Genomic DNA, 16,448 nt, shown 5'->3' with positions numbered 1-16,448 from the left:
GCTGTGCGGCTAGTGTCTGCAAGTGGCTTTCACGAACGCTCACTCTTATCGTATGGGAATGGCCGAGAGCCCGATGTTCAACTCCTGTAGGTGCAAGGAAACCATCGAGCACCTATTGTGTACCTGTCCTCATTACGATGTACAATGGCTCTCTCTCTCAGGAGAAATTTAAACCGACTGGACCCGAGGCCTTTCTCGGAGTCCAAGCTACTCGGACCGTGGCTACACTCGTCACTGGCACAATAAGTGATTCGTGCACCAGAACCCCACTTGAGGTGCACCAGTTTAAGAGATCATAAGTGATCTCCTGCCCCTGGGCATCAACCCACGTGCACTGAGTGCTCACTCCCTTCCTCCATTCCTCTTTCTATTTCCCCTCCCCTCACCCTTAATGTAGGGTAGAAAACCGTGCGATCGTCGGGTTGACCTCCCTCCCTTCCCTCTCCTTGATCTATCTATCTATCTATCTATCTATCTATCTATCTATCTATCTATCTATCTATCTATCTATCTATCTATCTATCTATCTATCTATCTATCTATCTATCTATCTATCTATCTATCTATCTATCTATCTATCTATCTATCTATCTATCTATCTATCTATCTATCTATCTATCTATCTATCTATCTATCTATCTATCTATCTATCTATCTATCTATCTATCTATCTATCTATCTATCTATCTATCTATCTATCTATCTATCTATCTATCTATCTATCTATCTATCTATCTATCTATCTATCTATCTATCTATCTATCTATCTATCTATCTATCTATCTATCTATCTATCTATCTATCTATCTATCTATCTATCTATCTATCTTTAGCTCGGGGCCGCCATCTAGAAATAGTTTTATTCGGCGGCCAGCACACCAAATTGGATGAGGTTTGTTACATTTAAAAGAAAAATGTAAAAACTAGTGACTGTTGGTTGCGAATTTTCGATTTAGATCGAAAAGTCCCAAGCTTTCAGGAAATGAAACTATGAAGTTTACAACTCTGTAAGTTAGCAATGAAGAAATATCACAAGCGTGCAAACTGCACTTAATAGCACATCTTAATAGCTTAATAGCTGGAAATAATGATATACCATACATGGCTTTCAACTAGGCTACTAATTTCTCCGTAGAACTTATGCAAACCCTTGTAAACAATGTAACAAATTCATTTAAGATGTAAATTGGCAAATCAAGTTTGTCAGTTTTGGATGTTCTAATGAATGGAGCTAACAGAGCTACGAATTTGTAAACTTCGTGGTTCTTTATTTTTCAAATTTACCAATTTATGAAAATTCAATTGAAAAAATTCGCGCCCAAATCAACATTCTACCTCCAACAGTCACTAGTATTTCATTTTCTCTCTCAAGTGCAACGAAATTCATTAAAATTGCGCAAGCGGTTACCTCAGAAAAAAATCGCCTCCGCGTTTTACATATATTACATATAAGAGGCAGCATCGGAGTTGGGCCCGAGCTTAAGTTTCCTCTTAGGGTGCAAACACAGTTCAGCGTTTCCGGTGCCCCAGGCAGCGGCAAGCAAAGTCGGGAAAAGTCACGCCAGCGACGCCTGTATCACTGAAATTTTGCCCCCTTTGTAACTCGATGCGTTGAGCGTGGCCTGAAGCAGCTCGGCGATAAGCTGTTACCGTAGCGCATGCGCACAATTGCGCGGCTTGCTAGCACTTTTCTTTTTTTTTTCTCTTGGCGAAGGCGCAAACTCAGCACGCTTTCTCCAGCGCACCCGGTTCTTCGCGCACGGCCAGCCAATCTAGCGCCCGATGCACTCTGGTCTACCGGTTTCGGCTCGAGACTGGTCATGTCCGGTTTCCAGGTTATTAATCAGACTACAATTCACACCCTTACACCCAGAGAGGATGTAAGGGTGTAAGTTATATGCCAACTGATACCCTTCTTCGCTTTTAAGGGTGCAAATTATTTTACCGTGATAATATGGCTGCCGCTGCGCAATTTCAGTGGTTGCTTTGTCACACTCACTGCACTTGTTTCTTTCTTTTCTGTAGCATTATGACGTATGCACATATAATACGACGTATGACGCATTTGTGTAAGCTTACGCACGCTAATGGACTTCTAAACGACGTGGTATCGGCCAGTCGATGATCACCAGAACTGATAACGTTTAGCGCGGAATTAGCGGTGTCTCTTCCGCAGATTCTGTATAAACTGCAGTTATAGGTACAGATATTATTTTAATCCTTCCAACGACGTGCCATTCGTTCGGAATTACCGCGCTTTCTTACCGCGATACATCAATTCAATTCAACATGGAACAGATCTATGAAAAACGAATGGTCAAGAAAGAAAGCACCGACTAAGCCGAGCATTATTTAACAGTAAGCTTTTATTAGATACGCGGGAGTTAGTGCGAATTCTCCGGTCACTGCGTCTTCTGATAACGCACGACCTCGGGCTTCATGCTACGGCATTTCGTCAGCCGCCGGATCGGACGTCGTGGTCATGCGCATGAAATGCTGGGCGACCAGCGGCAGCGTCTGGTTCTTCCATCTCCAGAACGCCTTGGGGTACTGCCTGCGTGGACAGTGATGAAAAAGAAATTATGGGACTTGACTGGCCAAAAACCACTTTCTGATTATGAGGCACGCCGTAGTGGGGGACTCCGGAAATTTTCACCATCTTACCTGCATTCACGTGTCCTTAACGTGTTTTTTAACGTGCACCTAAATCTAAGTACACGGGTGTTTTCGTATTTCGCCCCCATCAAAATGCGGCCGCCGTGGCCGTGATTCGATCCCGCGACCTCGTGCTTAGGAGCCCGACACCATAGCCACTAAGCAACCACGGCGGGAGACAGTGATGACGAACGGAGTGTAACGGGTAGTAAGAAGGTGCTGCACATATTATCCTCCATATAGATTGGATAACAGGCCAACCGTTCGTAGCACAGTGAGGATGGACATGCTGCTACGATTGTGAGAATGCGTTGCAGATGGTGTCCTTCATATAGATGCACAAGCGGTGAGCTAGTAAAAAATTGTCGCCTTTAGTACCGACGGATTTCGGCGTCGTAGCTGCCTGTCATCGGCTATTCGCGTTACCCATTTCTACACCTGATCAACAACCGCCTTGTTTTACTAGCACAGGTACCAGGCTTATAGTATGACCCCTGAATTTTATTTTTGCGACCATAATTATGGCTCTGGTGTGCCAACCTGTAGCATGGCTGACTTCTTCATGCCCTGTGTTCATCTCCTGAGTGCGCATTCACATGTCCTTGCTGCGTTGAACAGAGAAGCAGGCAACTAGGAATGTCCTCTGACCTAATGAAATTACATGACATGCTACGCTGCTTTTCGCGTACATGATTACTGAAGTAATGAATGAATGAATGAATGAATGAATGAATGAATGAATGAATGAATGAATGAATGAATGAATGAATGAATGAATGACGTGAAACAAAAGCGAATATTACGCTGTTCAAATTTTTCCTTCGCCACCCTGTTGACTGCAATTCCGTCGTGCCAACGAGAGTGTAAACGCGCATTTCGATTCGCTTTGTGGAACTCCGGAACGCACAACGTAGCACCCTCATTACCTACCACAGGCAGTAGAGAGCCACGCATGCCCACACGCAGCTGTGCACGGCCAAGGCGATCCCCAGAGGTACAGTCAGCCACAGGGGCCAGTTGGCCGCCCGGTGGGAGGCTTCGAGCCACGCGAACGTGAGGGACATCGACAGGGCGGTGGCGAACAGCACGCTCAACAGAAACAACACGTGGTAGTCTAGGTTGTCGCTGTCCTTGAACCAGTTTACCAAGGCCTGTGCGAATGAATGAATAAATGAAAGACAGAGAGAAAGAAAGTGATAGGCAGGTGGCAATGTTACTTAGAAATTCGCGTACCAGTTCTTGACAGTGATCAGTAAAAAAAAATAAATTATGGGATTTTACGTGCCAGAACCACTTTCTGATTATGAGGCACGCCGTAGTGGAGGACTCCGGAAATTTCGTTCACCTGGGGTTCTTTAACGTGTACCTAAATCTAAGTACACCGGTGCTTTTGCATTTCGCCCCCATCGAAATGCGGGCGCCGTGGCCGGGATTCGATCCCGTGACCTCGGGTTCAGCAGCCCAACACCATAGCCACTGAGCAACAACGGCGGGTAGTGATGCATTGGGCAAGCTGATTGCGCGTTCATAAAAAATGATTTCATCTTTATTTTACAGGGAATACCTCAAGGACCCCATAAAATAGTGTTTTACGTGAGGGGTGGGTAATATAAGGTTAGTACAGTAATGATTCAATGGTTCTCTTAAACTGTTCTCGATCGCTTTGCTGGATGACCTGCGTAGAAAAGATCGTTCTTCTCCTTGACTGTTCGTGCAAAGAATGGGAGTAAGATGCGTCATGGTGCGAGAGTGCAGGAGATAACAGTGAATAAAATAAACGAAATCATTAACTTTCTGCATGTTCCGGTAATAAAAATGATCCGAATAAACGATGAAAACATGATTTCATTGACTTTGAAGGGACGTGATCAGTGCTCCGTTATGGCTCTTAATATCAAGAAAACAAGCCTTGACCCGTATTTTCTAATCTCATTTACGATGTTTTTTTTTTTCAGAAATGTAGATCGATTTTTGAAAAAGCTATAGTGTAGTCACACGCTCGATTTCAATGACCACTGATGTAAAAAAACTACTGAAATCTGTGAGCTGAATTAGCTTCACTCCATGAGATCGCACTAAAGAGGCAAATTAGGCATGTGTATTCCAATGGCGTTTGGTTTAAGCGGTGATTGAAAGCGAACGCGTAATTACAGTATAATCTGGCAACCAGGAACGGTTTGGAGGTATTTGACAGGTATTTGAAAAGTAGACAGGAGTAACTGGAGATTGCCTAATTGGAAATCGCTCGGAGAGAGAGGCATTCGTCCTGCAGTGGACACAGAAATTGGCTGATGATAATAATGATGATGATAACGATGGTGATTATAATAATTATCACCTATGTTGCCGTACCTCCCGTCGGTCTAGGTGAACGTCGAAGTGGTAGCGACAGTGGTCGCACGGGTAAGCCTTGGCGTAGTACGTTCCTCGCACGACACGGGCGTTTCGGTCATCGTCTGGTGAGGAAAGGGGCGAGGTCACAAGAGCGAATGCCTCTTTCTTTTAACGAGGCTATTTTAGGAGAATGAGGCAAGTGTCACCTAAAACTATCTATGTCTTTAGCTTCGGTGCTAACCTATATCCGCCCTTATATGAAGACATCATGTTCATTAGAGTTACAAGCACTGTTGATGCTGACGATAAATATGAGTTCATTTAAGTTATTTTCATTGCGAGGTCCAGTAACAACTAAGTATTCCTAACCATATTCAAGTAAACGGGCAATCTAGAAGTGTCATTATAGTTCGTTTTAGGTGCGGTAAGCGTTCAGTTTTGTACCCATATTAAGACACGAAAGCACCTAGATATGAGTTTCCAGTCTCAAGAATTCAAAGTTTACCAGTAAGTTTCTTGCTTGTTACAGTAGAAAACGTCTTACAGCACAGGCGGCCCATTTGCACTGGACACAGTAACCTTCACGACTAGGTGCGCATGACATTTTAAAATTTGAGTACGAATCGAGCGCTTCGAGTGGAAGCAAACGTTTTTGATACGAGAACTCCATTTAATGCTACGATTGCTCGGTTGCAGTCATACGCACGGGGTATCATGATTATTAGAAACTGCCTTTCAAAAAGAAATAAAAAAAACCAACAACAAACAGGACGTATGCATGTGGTTTATTAGCTGCTTGATGTAGTGCACGTAAGAAAACTACAGGTACTGTCGGAGTCAAAGGTTCACAAATTGCGGAATCCGATAAAAGGCTAAATATTTCCGCAGCTCAGACACGCAGCCTGCCGGTACTCGAAGGGTGCACTGTAGTATCCGTGAATAACAGTGTCACAAAAGATTTGCTGACTACGCGGTCGCAAACTTTCGGAAAATTCAACGTTTCGTCAGATAGTGCTATCCGTTAAGTTTTCGACGCCGACTGCACGTACAGTGGCGCGAAGTTTTGCGCTAAGTTACACTCTATATTCGTTTGGACTAACATCCCACAGCTATTGCACATGTTGAAGACAATAAATCACATTGCCATGCGTTCATTCGGATAAATTTTACCACCTGGGGGTTTTGTAATATGCAGAGAAATATAAGTTCACGAGCGTTTTTACATTTCACCCCCTTCGAGATGCGACCACAGCGGCCGGAATCGAGCATATGACGTTAATCTTAGCAGCACGATGACCTACTAACTGGTCTATAAACCACAGCGGGTAGACCTGATTCGTCAGTGCATATTTCGACGACCGATGACCATGCTGGCCGCTGTCGCTGTGATTACTTGACTTTCGCTTGTCTTTCAAGGCGAGAGTTAGCCCAATAAATATACTCCTAATTCATAGTTTTGGCAGCGCATCTCTTACTTGTTTAGTACTAGTTTCGTACTTGTGTTTGAAAGCAGGAAATTATTGTGTGCTGGATCTTGCATTCTACTTTTTGAACTTCTACTTTTTTGAACAATCACATTATCAGCGTGTGCAAAGGAGCTAGTGGAGAGGGACGCTGTATAAGTTGTCTGCGATGAAATTTCACATTACGTGTAGGGTGTAACTGTCTCACCTTGGTTGCGTGGTTCTCTGGTTAAATATTCGACTTACCCAGAGGCCTTTGCAGGGGACGTTGTCTTATTGGCGCTTGCCTCGTAGCCGCTTCCTGGCGCTCCAAGTATGCTGAGGTAAATAAAGAAAGAAAGATCCTTGGAGTAAGATTTCATTCAAGGAGGTGTTACTTTTCACTATGCACCTCCAATTAGTATTCCTGCTATTTTGAAACGAACGGGGAGCACTGCTACCGTAGGTATATCAGATAAGTAATGTGTCATCAGAAATGACTGAACAAAATTATAATAAAGAACGACAGCTGATCTTGTAATGAAATGCGTTTTGCATAATTGCTTGAGATCATTATCAATGACATATTGCGCTACATTGACAAATGATAACTGGTAGTAACATTGCATGTGCGCCGGTTGGGTGGACTGGCGTGAAGGCTCAAAATGTCACACACGTGTGGAAGAGTACGCATAAACTGGCTTTATTAGGTAGACTGACCTCGTCACTACATTGTTTTCAATATTAAAACTGAAGGTAAAGCAAGCATTATTTGAGCTGCATTGGTATATTGCCTTCTACGATACGAAAGAAGCCTCCCATACCGTGGGAAAAGGCTTGGCAAGCCAGAAAATACGCAAGAACGGACGACTGGTGGCGACGCCACCGTGAAGTTTCCACACCTTGTCATGACGTCACAGATTTTTCCGGTGTCTCCTCGGATTCATAGTTATACTTTTTATCCACGAAGATGGACTACATTATATTCAAAGCGATCCAAAGACTGAAGTTAGCGAATTTTGGACATTTCTTACTGAACAATAAATGGCCCGTCTAAAAGGAAGGGATTTGGAATCTGTGACGTCACAGTGATGTACCGGCCCGCTCAGGCTTCCGTAGAAAATTAATGAAAACAGGATGGCCTTCATTTCATTAAGTATATTTAGGCCTACTCCGCTAAGTAAACGAAAGAATAGTTGAAAGTAAGTTTACCAAACAACTTCTGCTACTTCCTGTCTCTCTGTAATTACTAGAATGTTACATGAAGGTGCTGGAACGTGCGGGTAGTACATTGTCGCCCTTCAACCTTACCCCAACTTGTGTTCCATCTGAAGTTCGTAGAAACATTTTCGTTGATAGGTTCGGCGGCAGCAGCAGCAGCAGCGGCACTGGCAGGGGTTGGGGGCACGGCCATAACTTCAGCCGCAGTAGTCGAAGCGACGTGCGTTGCCGAATCCGTCGTTGTAGCCAGAGCAGCAAATGGATGTGCAGCCGGATTCGCATGCGCGGCCGCCGCCGAAGCCGGATACGGAGGCGGAGTCATTGTCGAGGCCACGTCCACAGCCGATTCCGAATCCAAAAGAGCAGTCAACAAAGGAGAAGTCGAGGCCGTAGACGGGTTTCGAGTCAAACCGGCAAGCGTCGTGGGTTGATTAGTCACGCCGCTGGCCGTAGGCGGCGTCCTCGTGTTGTCGGAGTTGCTCTGGTCCATGTTCATCTGCACAGGCGAGTATAAAAAAAAATTGGGAGGACGCTCACGCTTCGCATTTCAGAGTGGAACGCCGATAGCATTCAAAGATCCCTGACTGCTTTTCACGCTTCCCGGCAAGTGCTGCATGTGTAGCCGTAATGTTTACCGGGAAACGCCGACGCCCACGCTATGCGCGAAGGCGAGCTTTCTGGTAGAAACTCGGCCTCTTGCGTGGGCCGATCTCTCGTTATCGTTGCGCACTCTAATATTTGGGTCTGAAAAAATCTAACATAAAAAATTATGCAGATCCCACGCACTGTGAGAATAGATGTAAGCGAAGCTTTCTGTGCTGGTTGCTTTGATTGACGATAAATAGTGGTGAGCTTAAAGGCGAAAGCTTACTTTCTTCAACGTTTATTCTAGCACGAGAATGGTGAGTTGATGTTAAACGTTACCTTGCATCAGTGCTGTTGGTCTTCATAGTACACAGAACACACAAGGAGAGACACTCGCTTGAGGCATTGTTGCGCGCTGCATTGCATAACCTCTGAGAGCGTCGAGCATAGTCATTGCCTCACATGGGACATCGCATCGTCGTAGATGTATTGAACATCAATTGGATTATGGGGCTGTACATGCCAAAACCACAATAGGATTATGAGGCACGCCGTAGTGGCGGACTCCGGACTATTTTGAGTCCGTGATGTTCGTTAACGTTTCCCAAAATGTAAGTGCACGTGTGTTTACTATTTCGCCCCGGTCGATATATTTTGACCCTGTCGGTTGCTGCGGTCGATATTAAATCCGCGACCTCTAGCAATGCCAGAGCCGCAAAACTACCGCGGCGGGAACAGAAGTGTTTTGACGGTCGACCGCTTTCGTAGCGTCACCGTACACTGCTATGCGCTTTAATTAATGCGGCTCTGCTCTTGCAGCACTGCGTAATTTGACCACTTGACATATTTGCATGGCATATTTGCTTGACATATTTGCTACCCCTTCTCCCGGTGCAGGGTAGCAAATCAGACATGCGTCTGGTTAACCTCCCCGCCTTTCCTGTCTTCTATTTCTCTCTCCCTCTTTCTATAAAATTACCCAGTTTTCCCGCAAACGCTGTCGCATAGTGGTGGGGTTTCCTTGCCTTCTCACGTCACCTCTTAGCCTCTTCAACACCAATCGCCCCGCTATTCGCAATTCGTGGCGCACTCGTTGCAAGCAGAACTTGCATATTGCAAGAATGCATCGTACCGAAACTATATACATTGCCGACTTCCGTATATACGTGCCCGCTATTACGAGAAAATGTAACGGAACTACAGCGGTTAGTCGAGCCCAAGGAGAGAAAAGCATGCTACTGCAGGGTTTAAAACGTGAGAAGCGATCAAAATAGTAGAGAAAAAAAAAACATACGTCCGCACACGCGCTCGCACACCCACATATACACAGTTACACTCGCAGATAAACTCTCATATATAGGCAATAGTGAGCAGCAACAAGTCATGAGCCATTCCACTCTGAAAAGGTGGATGACCAGCGAAGCTGTTTAGCCCACGACACAGAGGTGACACAGAATTTGGACGATGGTACGAACTCATTTGTCGTGATCTTGTATATATTCGCGTGGGCCACGGGACCACCGCTTCGAGGAGCCGGAGGCAACCATTCACGCGTGACGTTTAAAAACCCTAACTGATCTAAAGGTAACGACATCTCCCCTCTCCTCCTCCTATGGCGGCGCTCCTTCTCTCGGCTCCTCCCGGGCACCGACAGTGGCGGCATCTAGGTCGGGTACAGTTAGCAGACGCTCCCAACGTTCGCTCCTTTGACATCCTTCAAACAGTGCCTGAAGCATTTGGTTGTTGCGTTTATGACAGGAGGGGTTTATAAATGAGTTACTCCAATAACTGCTGGTATCCAGGCCGCACTGCTTTATCGAAGCTCCTTCTGCTCCGATCATTTCGATTGCGGTGTCAACGGTGGAGGCGTTGTGCGCAAGCGAGATAACGGAGTTCTCTTTCTCGAACGGCGCCTTTGGATGAGCTTCATTTCAACTTCAACACCACCAAGAGAATTTGGAACAACATACGCTCTGTATATGGGTGTTTACCTTTTACTCTGTTAAAAGACAGACGTGGAGCCTAGGCTTCATATGAACCGATGCTGCTGTGCCACTTCCATAATATATTTTGTCAAAGGCGCGTTTGCTCGTACTACGAAAAGGCTTGGTAGTGCATAGGGCCTTAATTTCTTGATACCGCAATTCCGACGGATTTGGCTTTCAAATTGGACTTCGGTGAAGTGATCCTAAGATGAATGAGCTATGATTTGGTATGGCACAACTTTTCGAGAAATGATACAAGGCACGGAAGGTAATATACGTCGTGACATTTCACCAATAATTTAGAAAATAAGAACTGTTGATACGTCAGCCCGCCGTGTGCATGGCCATACAGTTTTATCAACGTCGAACGTTGAAGATTGTCTGGGTCATTGCGAGCCCCTTCGCTAGAGGTTTCTTTTACCCGACCTATCCGGGTTAAAAATGTTTCAGCCAGCTTAGATGTGCACGACGTTTTTGAACCCAATTTAATTTCGGCTGTGTTTAGCGGATGTCTGCATTCTGATTTATTATGCGCGTAGATATGGCACACTCAAGATATAGCTGCCGTTACTGTGCCTGGCACAGCAACTGCCGAATTTGGCAACAACCCCGCGAACACAAATACAAGCACCAATGTGCCCTACGTAAAAGCTAGACCTGCACCGCGAGTAGCATGAACAGCGAGGGCTCAAGCGATGAGAACCGCTGTTTTAATCTCGAGTTCGTCAGCGGAGTTAAACTCAAACAAACAAAAATAAGTCTAAGAATGCGCATCCCTTCAGTATCCAATACGCGTCACTGAACGGCGGGTCGAATTAACACATGAAGCGCCGCTTTTGTGTCTGAGCCTAGCGACGGTTTCAACTACAACGAAACGAGTGTGCCAAGCAATGTGCGCAGCATCAAAATGTAGCCTGTCAAACCAGAAGCGTGAACGACGAGGCTCATACAACATGAAGCACGGCTTTCGTAGCAGCGAGTGAACGTTTACAACTACAACCGTGCCGAACGTTACTTAGAGCGAAGAAAGGCTGCAGACGCTCGCGCTTCTCACTAAATCGTCCGAAAAAGTACGAGTGACTTCTGATGAACGGCCACTTTCCTCACAAAGGCGCGGGTCCCGCGCATTTTCAAAGTTTGCCCGGCCGATCCTGTGCAGCCAAATCTTTCGGCGAGCCGCGTTGCCTGCTGCGGATGGAAGAACGAAAAGTCTTTTCCCCTAGCCTCCTTGGTTGTTGCACCGATAAGCACAACATTGGCTAGGCAATGCGGCAATACGTAAACGGCGCCAGGCTAGCGATACGCTGCCCGCCGAAACTCCGCCTCTAGAAACCAACCGAAGCTCGATTTCGATGCCCGGGAATGGCACCGGCGTCTGCTACGGACCAAAAAAGCGAGCGCTAGCACGTGACCATGGCGCTTCGACCAATAGGAGGGCCGACTCTTCGGAGGCGTGGCAGGTCAGAGAGAAAGTGACAAAGTTCAGAGGAAGTCGTTACGTTTTCATTCAGGGGTTTTTGTGCAGTTTCGACAAGAGCGCCACCACGGGAGAGCGCAAGGGAAGGAAAGTAGATACGCAAGAGCTTGGAACGCCAACAAAGAGAGGACGGTGCGAACGTAGATATGGCCGATGCGGGTCAAAGTGTAGTATCTGTTCTTATCAGCGTAATCTATGATACGGGTTCTATTTGCAACCAAGATGTTAGACTCATTTTTGCAAGTTGGCGGAGTGCTTGAAGCTTGCTTCACATCCGCCGCGCATCGGCCCGGTATTTCGGCCCACGGTTTTTGCACTCGCAGAGCAAAAATCCATGGAACCCTAGCCATAAACAGTGTCGCTGTACAATGAACAAAGTTGGAATGGGAGCTATTTGGGTTTAAAGCACCGGCAACAAACAAATGTTTGATATCACCACTGCCCTCAGGGGGACTAGTTTTGGCGACTTGAGGTTGTCTTTGATGCTCAGTTAAATATAAGCCTACAAGCGTTTTTCTCGTCCACCCCAATCGCAATGGTAGAGAATTGAAGTAGCGACCTTGCACTCGATAACATGCCGCCACAGCGCCATATCAATTCAGTCATCGCAGGTAGGAGTCCTACCGAGTTTAAGGACAAGCCCATTCACATAACAACGAAACTTTCGTCCGAAACATGAAATTAAGCCTTACACCGCGATTCAAGTGTGCTGGAATCGTAATGACTTACAGATACAGGGCCTTAGACGACTACAGTGGGATTATGACTTCTTTCTTCTCTTCAGTCAGTAACTGGTGCGACTCTATGTTACGGCCTCTTGCACGCTTTCTCTTCCCTGTTAATACGGCACTTACCCATTGTGGGCAATCGGCCAAGGAACTGACATTTAGGAAGAAGAGAGGAGGTAAAACACAGAAGAGACAGTAAAGCGAGGCAGGGTAAAATATTTTACTACTACTAATAAAATAAACAACATTTAGAGAGTCTCTTTTTGTGTGTGTGTGGCAGGAAACGTATGATGTTCAAAAGGGCAGCAAATTTATAGACATTAAAGTGAATTTTAATTCAATTGGAAATGTTGTGAAGCGTCCAAATATTCTTGAAGTTAAACCACCGTTTCCCTCGTGTCACACATAGGTCGTGTGAAGAGGTGCTGGATACGTTCCTGTGGCTGAAGCACAACGCAGAGGCACTGAAGGAAGGAATATTCTGAGAATTCACGGGCGAAAACAAAAAAAGAAAAGTGCTTGTCGGAATGGAATTTCGAGTTTTTTCTTTCTCTGGCTTGTAGATCAATTTGGACTCACTCCCTTACGATGTGCCACCCCTACAGTAACGCGAATATTCGATTGCACGTTCCCGTCAATGCCTTGGCCATATGCGGCCACTTTGGGACTTCATGCGAGTCTTGTGCTAGTTACGTACCTTTCCCTGTATTTCCCACTTCTCCTTTCCCCAGTGAAGAGTAGCAGGCTAGAGACACGTTCTCCAGGCCGACCTCTCCTCCTTTCTCTTCATTAAAGTCTACTCCTTCTGCTAGCTGTCCTTTGATTTACATTTGATACCGACTACGCCACCACACACTTTGTCAGCTGTTATCACCGCTCCTGAGAACCGCTGTGGAAATCCCTTAACAGTTTAGATGTAAGTGCGAATTGATCAGCGTGTAGTAGGAGCAAGAAATGAAGCCAAACGCACCGGGCGTGAGGCCGCTGCCTGTTTACGGGGGTCACATAAGGCGCTTTCGATCGTGATCAGCCCGATCGGAATCAAATTTTTCTGTCTCCTTTGGCTGCCTTGCGTAAGCTGCGGTAGGGGGCAAGTCGCGGTCGGAAATTTTGATCCTGATCGGGCTCGATCGCGACAGAAATTGCGTCGTCTGACACCCGCGTTAGTCGTGGTGGAGACTACTTTAGTGGCATAGACCTGGATAAGCGGGTGCGGGCTGTAAATGAGGCTATAATAATAATAATAATAATAATAATAATAATAATAATAATAATAATAATAATAATAATAATAATAATAATAATAATAATAATAATAATAATAATAATAATAATAATAATAATAATAATAATAATAATAATGGGTTTTTACGTGCCAAAACCACTTTCTGATTATGAGGCACGCCGTAGTGGAGGACTCCGGAAATTTCGACCACGTGGGGTTCTTTCACGTGCACCTAAATCTAAGCACACGGGTGTTTTCTCATTTCGCCCCCATCGAAATGCGGCCGCCGTGGCCGGGTTTCGATCTCGCGACCTCGTGCTCAGCAGCCTAACACCATAGCCACTGAGCAACCGCGGCGGGTGTAAATGAGGTTAGACGAGAAAACCTAAAACAGTGTGGCCTTACAGAGAGTTATCCGCCACTTTTGTGAGTCCGCGGACTGACGAGATGGAACCGAAAAAAACGTTTTTTTTCCTTTATTTTTCGTGCAGTATTGCAGTAGGCAAGGCGCTTATCTAACGGCTGCGTCCAACCGGTGGCTTTACACGGGAAGGCCCGAAATGGCCGGCGGGATGAGCACGGTAATAAGCTCCCTGCCGACCACTCAACGTGCCTTTCGAAAGGCTCCACAGGGTTGCTGGCTGCGGGACCCGCCACAGGGTCCACACCTGTGGCTATCGTCTTCCAAGCGCTCATACTGTAATAGGTGAGGGAAAAATGAGAGAGGGCTAACAAATAGGCAAGTGAGTGAGCCTGGCCGTTTCTACAGGGACAGAGTTACTACATCGACAAACCTCTGATCCAGGCTTAACCCCGTTCCACCTATGTGCCGGCTATGTGCAAATTTTTTGCGAGTATTTCCCACTTACCTCAATGGAGCGGCGTTCCACATAAAATCGCAATTCCAATGCATGGATTGGGGTTTCATATGTTCCTTTTTTATTTTTAAATAGGGATAACAATAATTATGTGGAACATCGTTTGAGCGAAATACACACTGCTCTCCAGAAAGTGTTCCCCATAACTTCGCTTGTTATCTGTCACATTGTTTCACATACCTCTGCCTGGATCTATATACGTAGGTATGGGGGACATCATGCCGCATACCATGCACGCCGCAAACAAACAGAGCGGGCGTTTCTTACCGGTATAAGTTCTGGCCTTTTCAACGTATCTCTTCAACATCGTGAAGTTTATGGCACTTCGGTGATTGCTAATACTGTTAGCGCCTGTAGTTCTCCAACGGAGAGCAAGAAAAAAAAAACAATTGCACAATTGTCGGAATGCAATTGTAAGATAAATAAATTCGACAGTGGCGATAAGTTCCTAGCAGAGTCCCGCTGACCAGCGCTGCATCATTATTCGAAAGGGAGGTTTTCGCTTGCAGAGAACAGAGTATGTGACCTTATCGAAGGTTTTACATGGTAAAAAAGAGTAAAATAGAGACACAAATGACATCAATGACCAGCTTCAAGCGTGAAGAGGCACAACGGCTGTCTGCTCGCTGCACAAGAACTAAGTTTTCTGTTTACGACTCTCGATCACTTGTCCCATTATTATACATCATCCACGTTTTGCTGCGAAGTTAGGTAACCTTCACTTGAATAGCATGCAAACATGATATTGCTGCTAAAGCAAACAGTATAGTAATGCGTCTAGAGTTCACTGTGAATGTTGCGCCATCGAAACGAAAATTAAAGCGGTGCTCAAAGGAACAAGCAGTTTTGCTGTCGCTGGGACGAAACAGCATCGCTACCATTTGCTTTAGCGTGAATAAAGCTACAAGGATGAGCTGCACTAAACGCAATAATAAACTCAACCGGACAAGGGACACAGAAGCACGAATCAATGTGATTGGTTCGGTGGACTGACCTTCAACGTATCTTGTATACCGCAGTTTTAAATTTTTTTCTTGTTCCCTGCAGCGTTTTTCTTCTTTTCTAGTCGACCTGCTTCCCGCATGCACAATATAAATGAATACTCGTCTCAAGATATCACCAAGAACTGTTTAGCCACTTAAAAAATTTATTATGCAGTAGTCATTTTTTAAAGCATGTTTAATTAATCTCGTTGATGTGTAGCGCAGGAGGAGCAACGTTAATGACTCCAACATTTATGACAAAGATTGCGAACAATTACTTCGCTTTACACAAGGACGAACTTCGTATTTATAAACGGACAAATCTAGAGAACAGGGTCTATATAAAATGTGTCCGTCACATAAACACAAAGAAGTAGAATCCATGCTATACAATGTTCATACGCGCTGAGGGTGTATATAGGAGCTTTGATATCAACCCCGATGATTTGCAAGAGACTGACACATCTTGATACGAGTTTACAGGCTTTTCGTGTTTGTGCACTGGTCCTGGCGCTTTGAATCCCGGGTGGCCGTGGTATTCGTCATATTTTCTTTCGTGGAACAGTCAAGTTTCTTCGACATGCTCTTCTTCGGTGCTACTAAGCGAAATTCCGCGTCGTGCGTAAAAGCTTTGCGAATTCTTAGAGCACCTTCAGAAAAAGGGGGGTTTGTTCATTCATAGCCTCCCCCTCCCCTCTTCGTAGGGAGTGTGTAGGAAAATCATTGGTAAGAGAAACAGATTTCGAGGTCTATGCTTCTGAGGGATGCATTCGCCAGAGCCTAGCGCTCCTGATTGGTGCCATGTTTTAGATAGCATCTATTTTTCCCTATAGCCTAGGCCGCACAATTCCAGGGAAGATCATCGTGATCTTCATCATCATAATAATCTTCAGCATCCTATATTACGCTCGCCGCGAGATGAAGGCCTCTCCTAA

The 16,448-nt window shown here is 45.4% G+C and overlaps 1 protein-coding gene and 1 pseudogene across 1 annotated transcript; one reads left to right on the top strand and one right to left on the bottom strand.

The window, feature by feature from the left end:
* Positions 1–2,369: 2,369 nt before the first annotated feature.
* On the bottom strand, positions 2,370–12,524 carry LOC135906549 (uncharacterized). The gene is made up of 6 exons (XM_065437997.1): positions 12,429–12,524; positions 7,743–8,148; positions 6,699–6,770; positions 5,008–5,111; positions 3,586–3,806; positions 2,370–2,554 (listed from the first exon to the last, which is right to left on the bottom strand). The coding sequence occupies exons 2-6, from the start codon at positions 8,146–8,148 to the stop codon at positions 2,443–2,445; spliced, it is 915 nt and encodes a 304-aa protein (XP_065294069.1). The 5' UTR covers positions 12,429–12,524; the 3' UTR covers positions 2,370–2,442.
* Positions 11,844–12,021, top strand: LOC135906562 (U2 spliceosomal RNA; annotated as a pseudogene).
* Positions 12,525–16,448: the final 3,924 nt, after the last annotated feature.

This window comes from Dermacentor albipictus, chromosome 9, assembly GCF_038994185.2.
Source record: "Dermacentor albipictus isolate Rhodes 1998 colony chromosome 9, USDA_Dalb.pri_finalv2, whole genome shotgun sequence".
NCBI classification, from domain to species: Eukaryota; Metazoa; Arthropoda; class Arachnida; order Ixodida; family Ixodidae; genus Dermacentor; species Dermacentor albipictus.
This window is presented reverse-complemented; position numbering and strand designations above follow the sequence as displayed.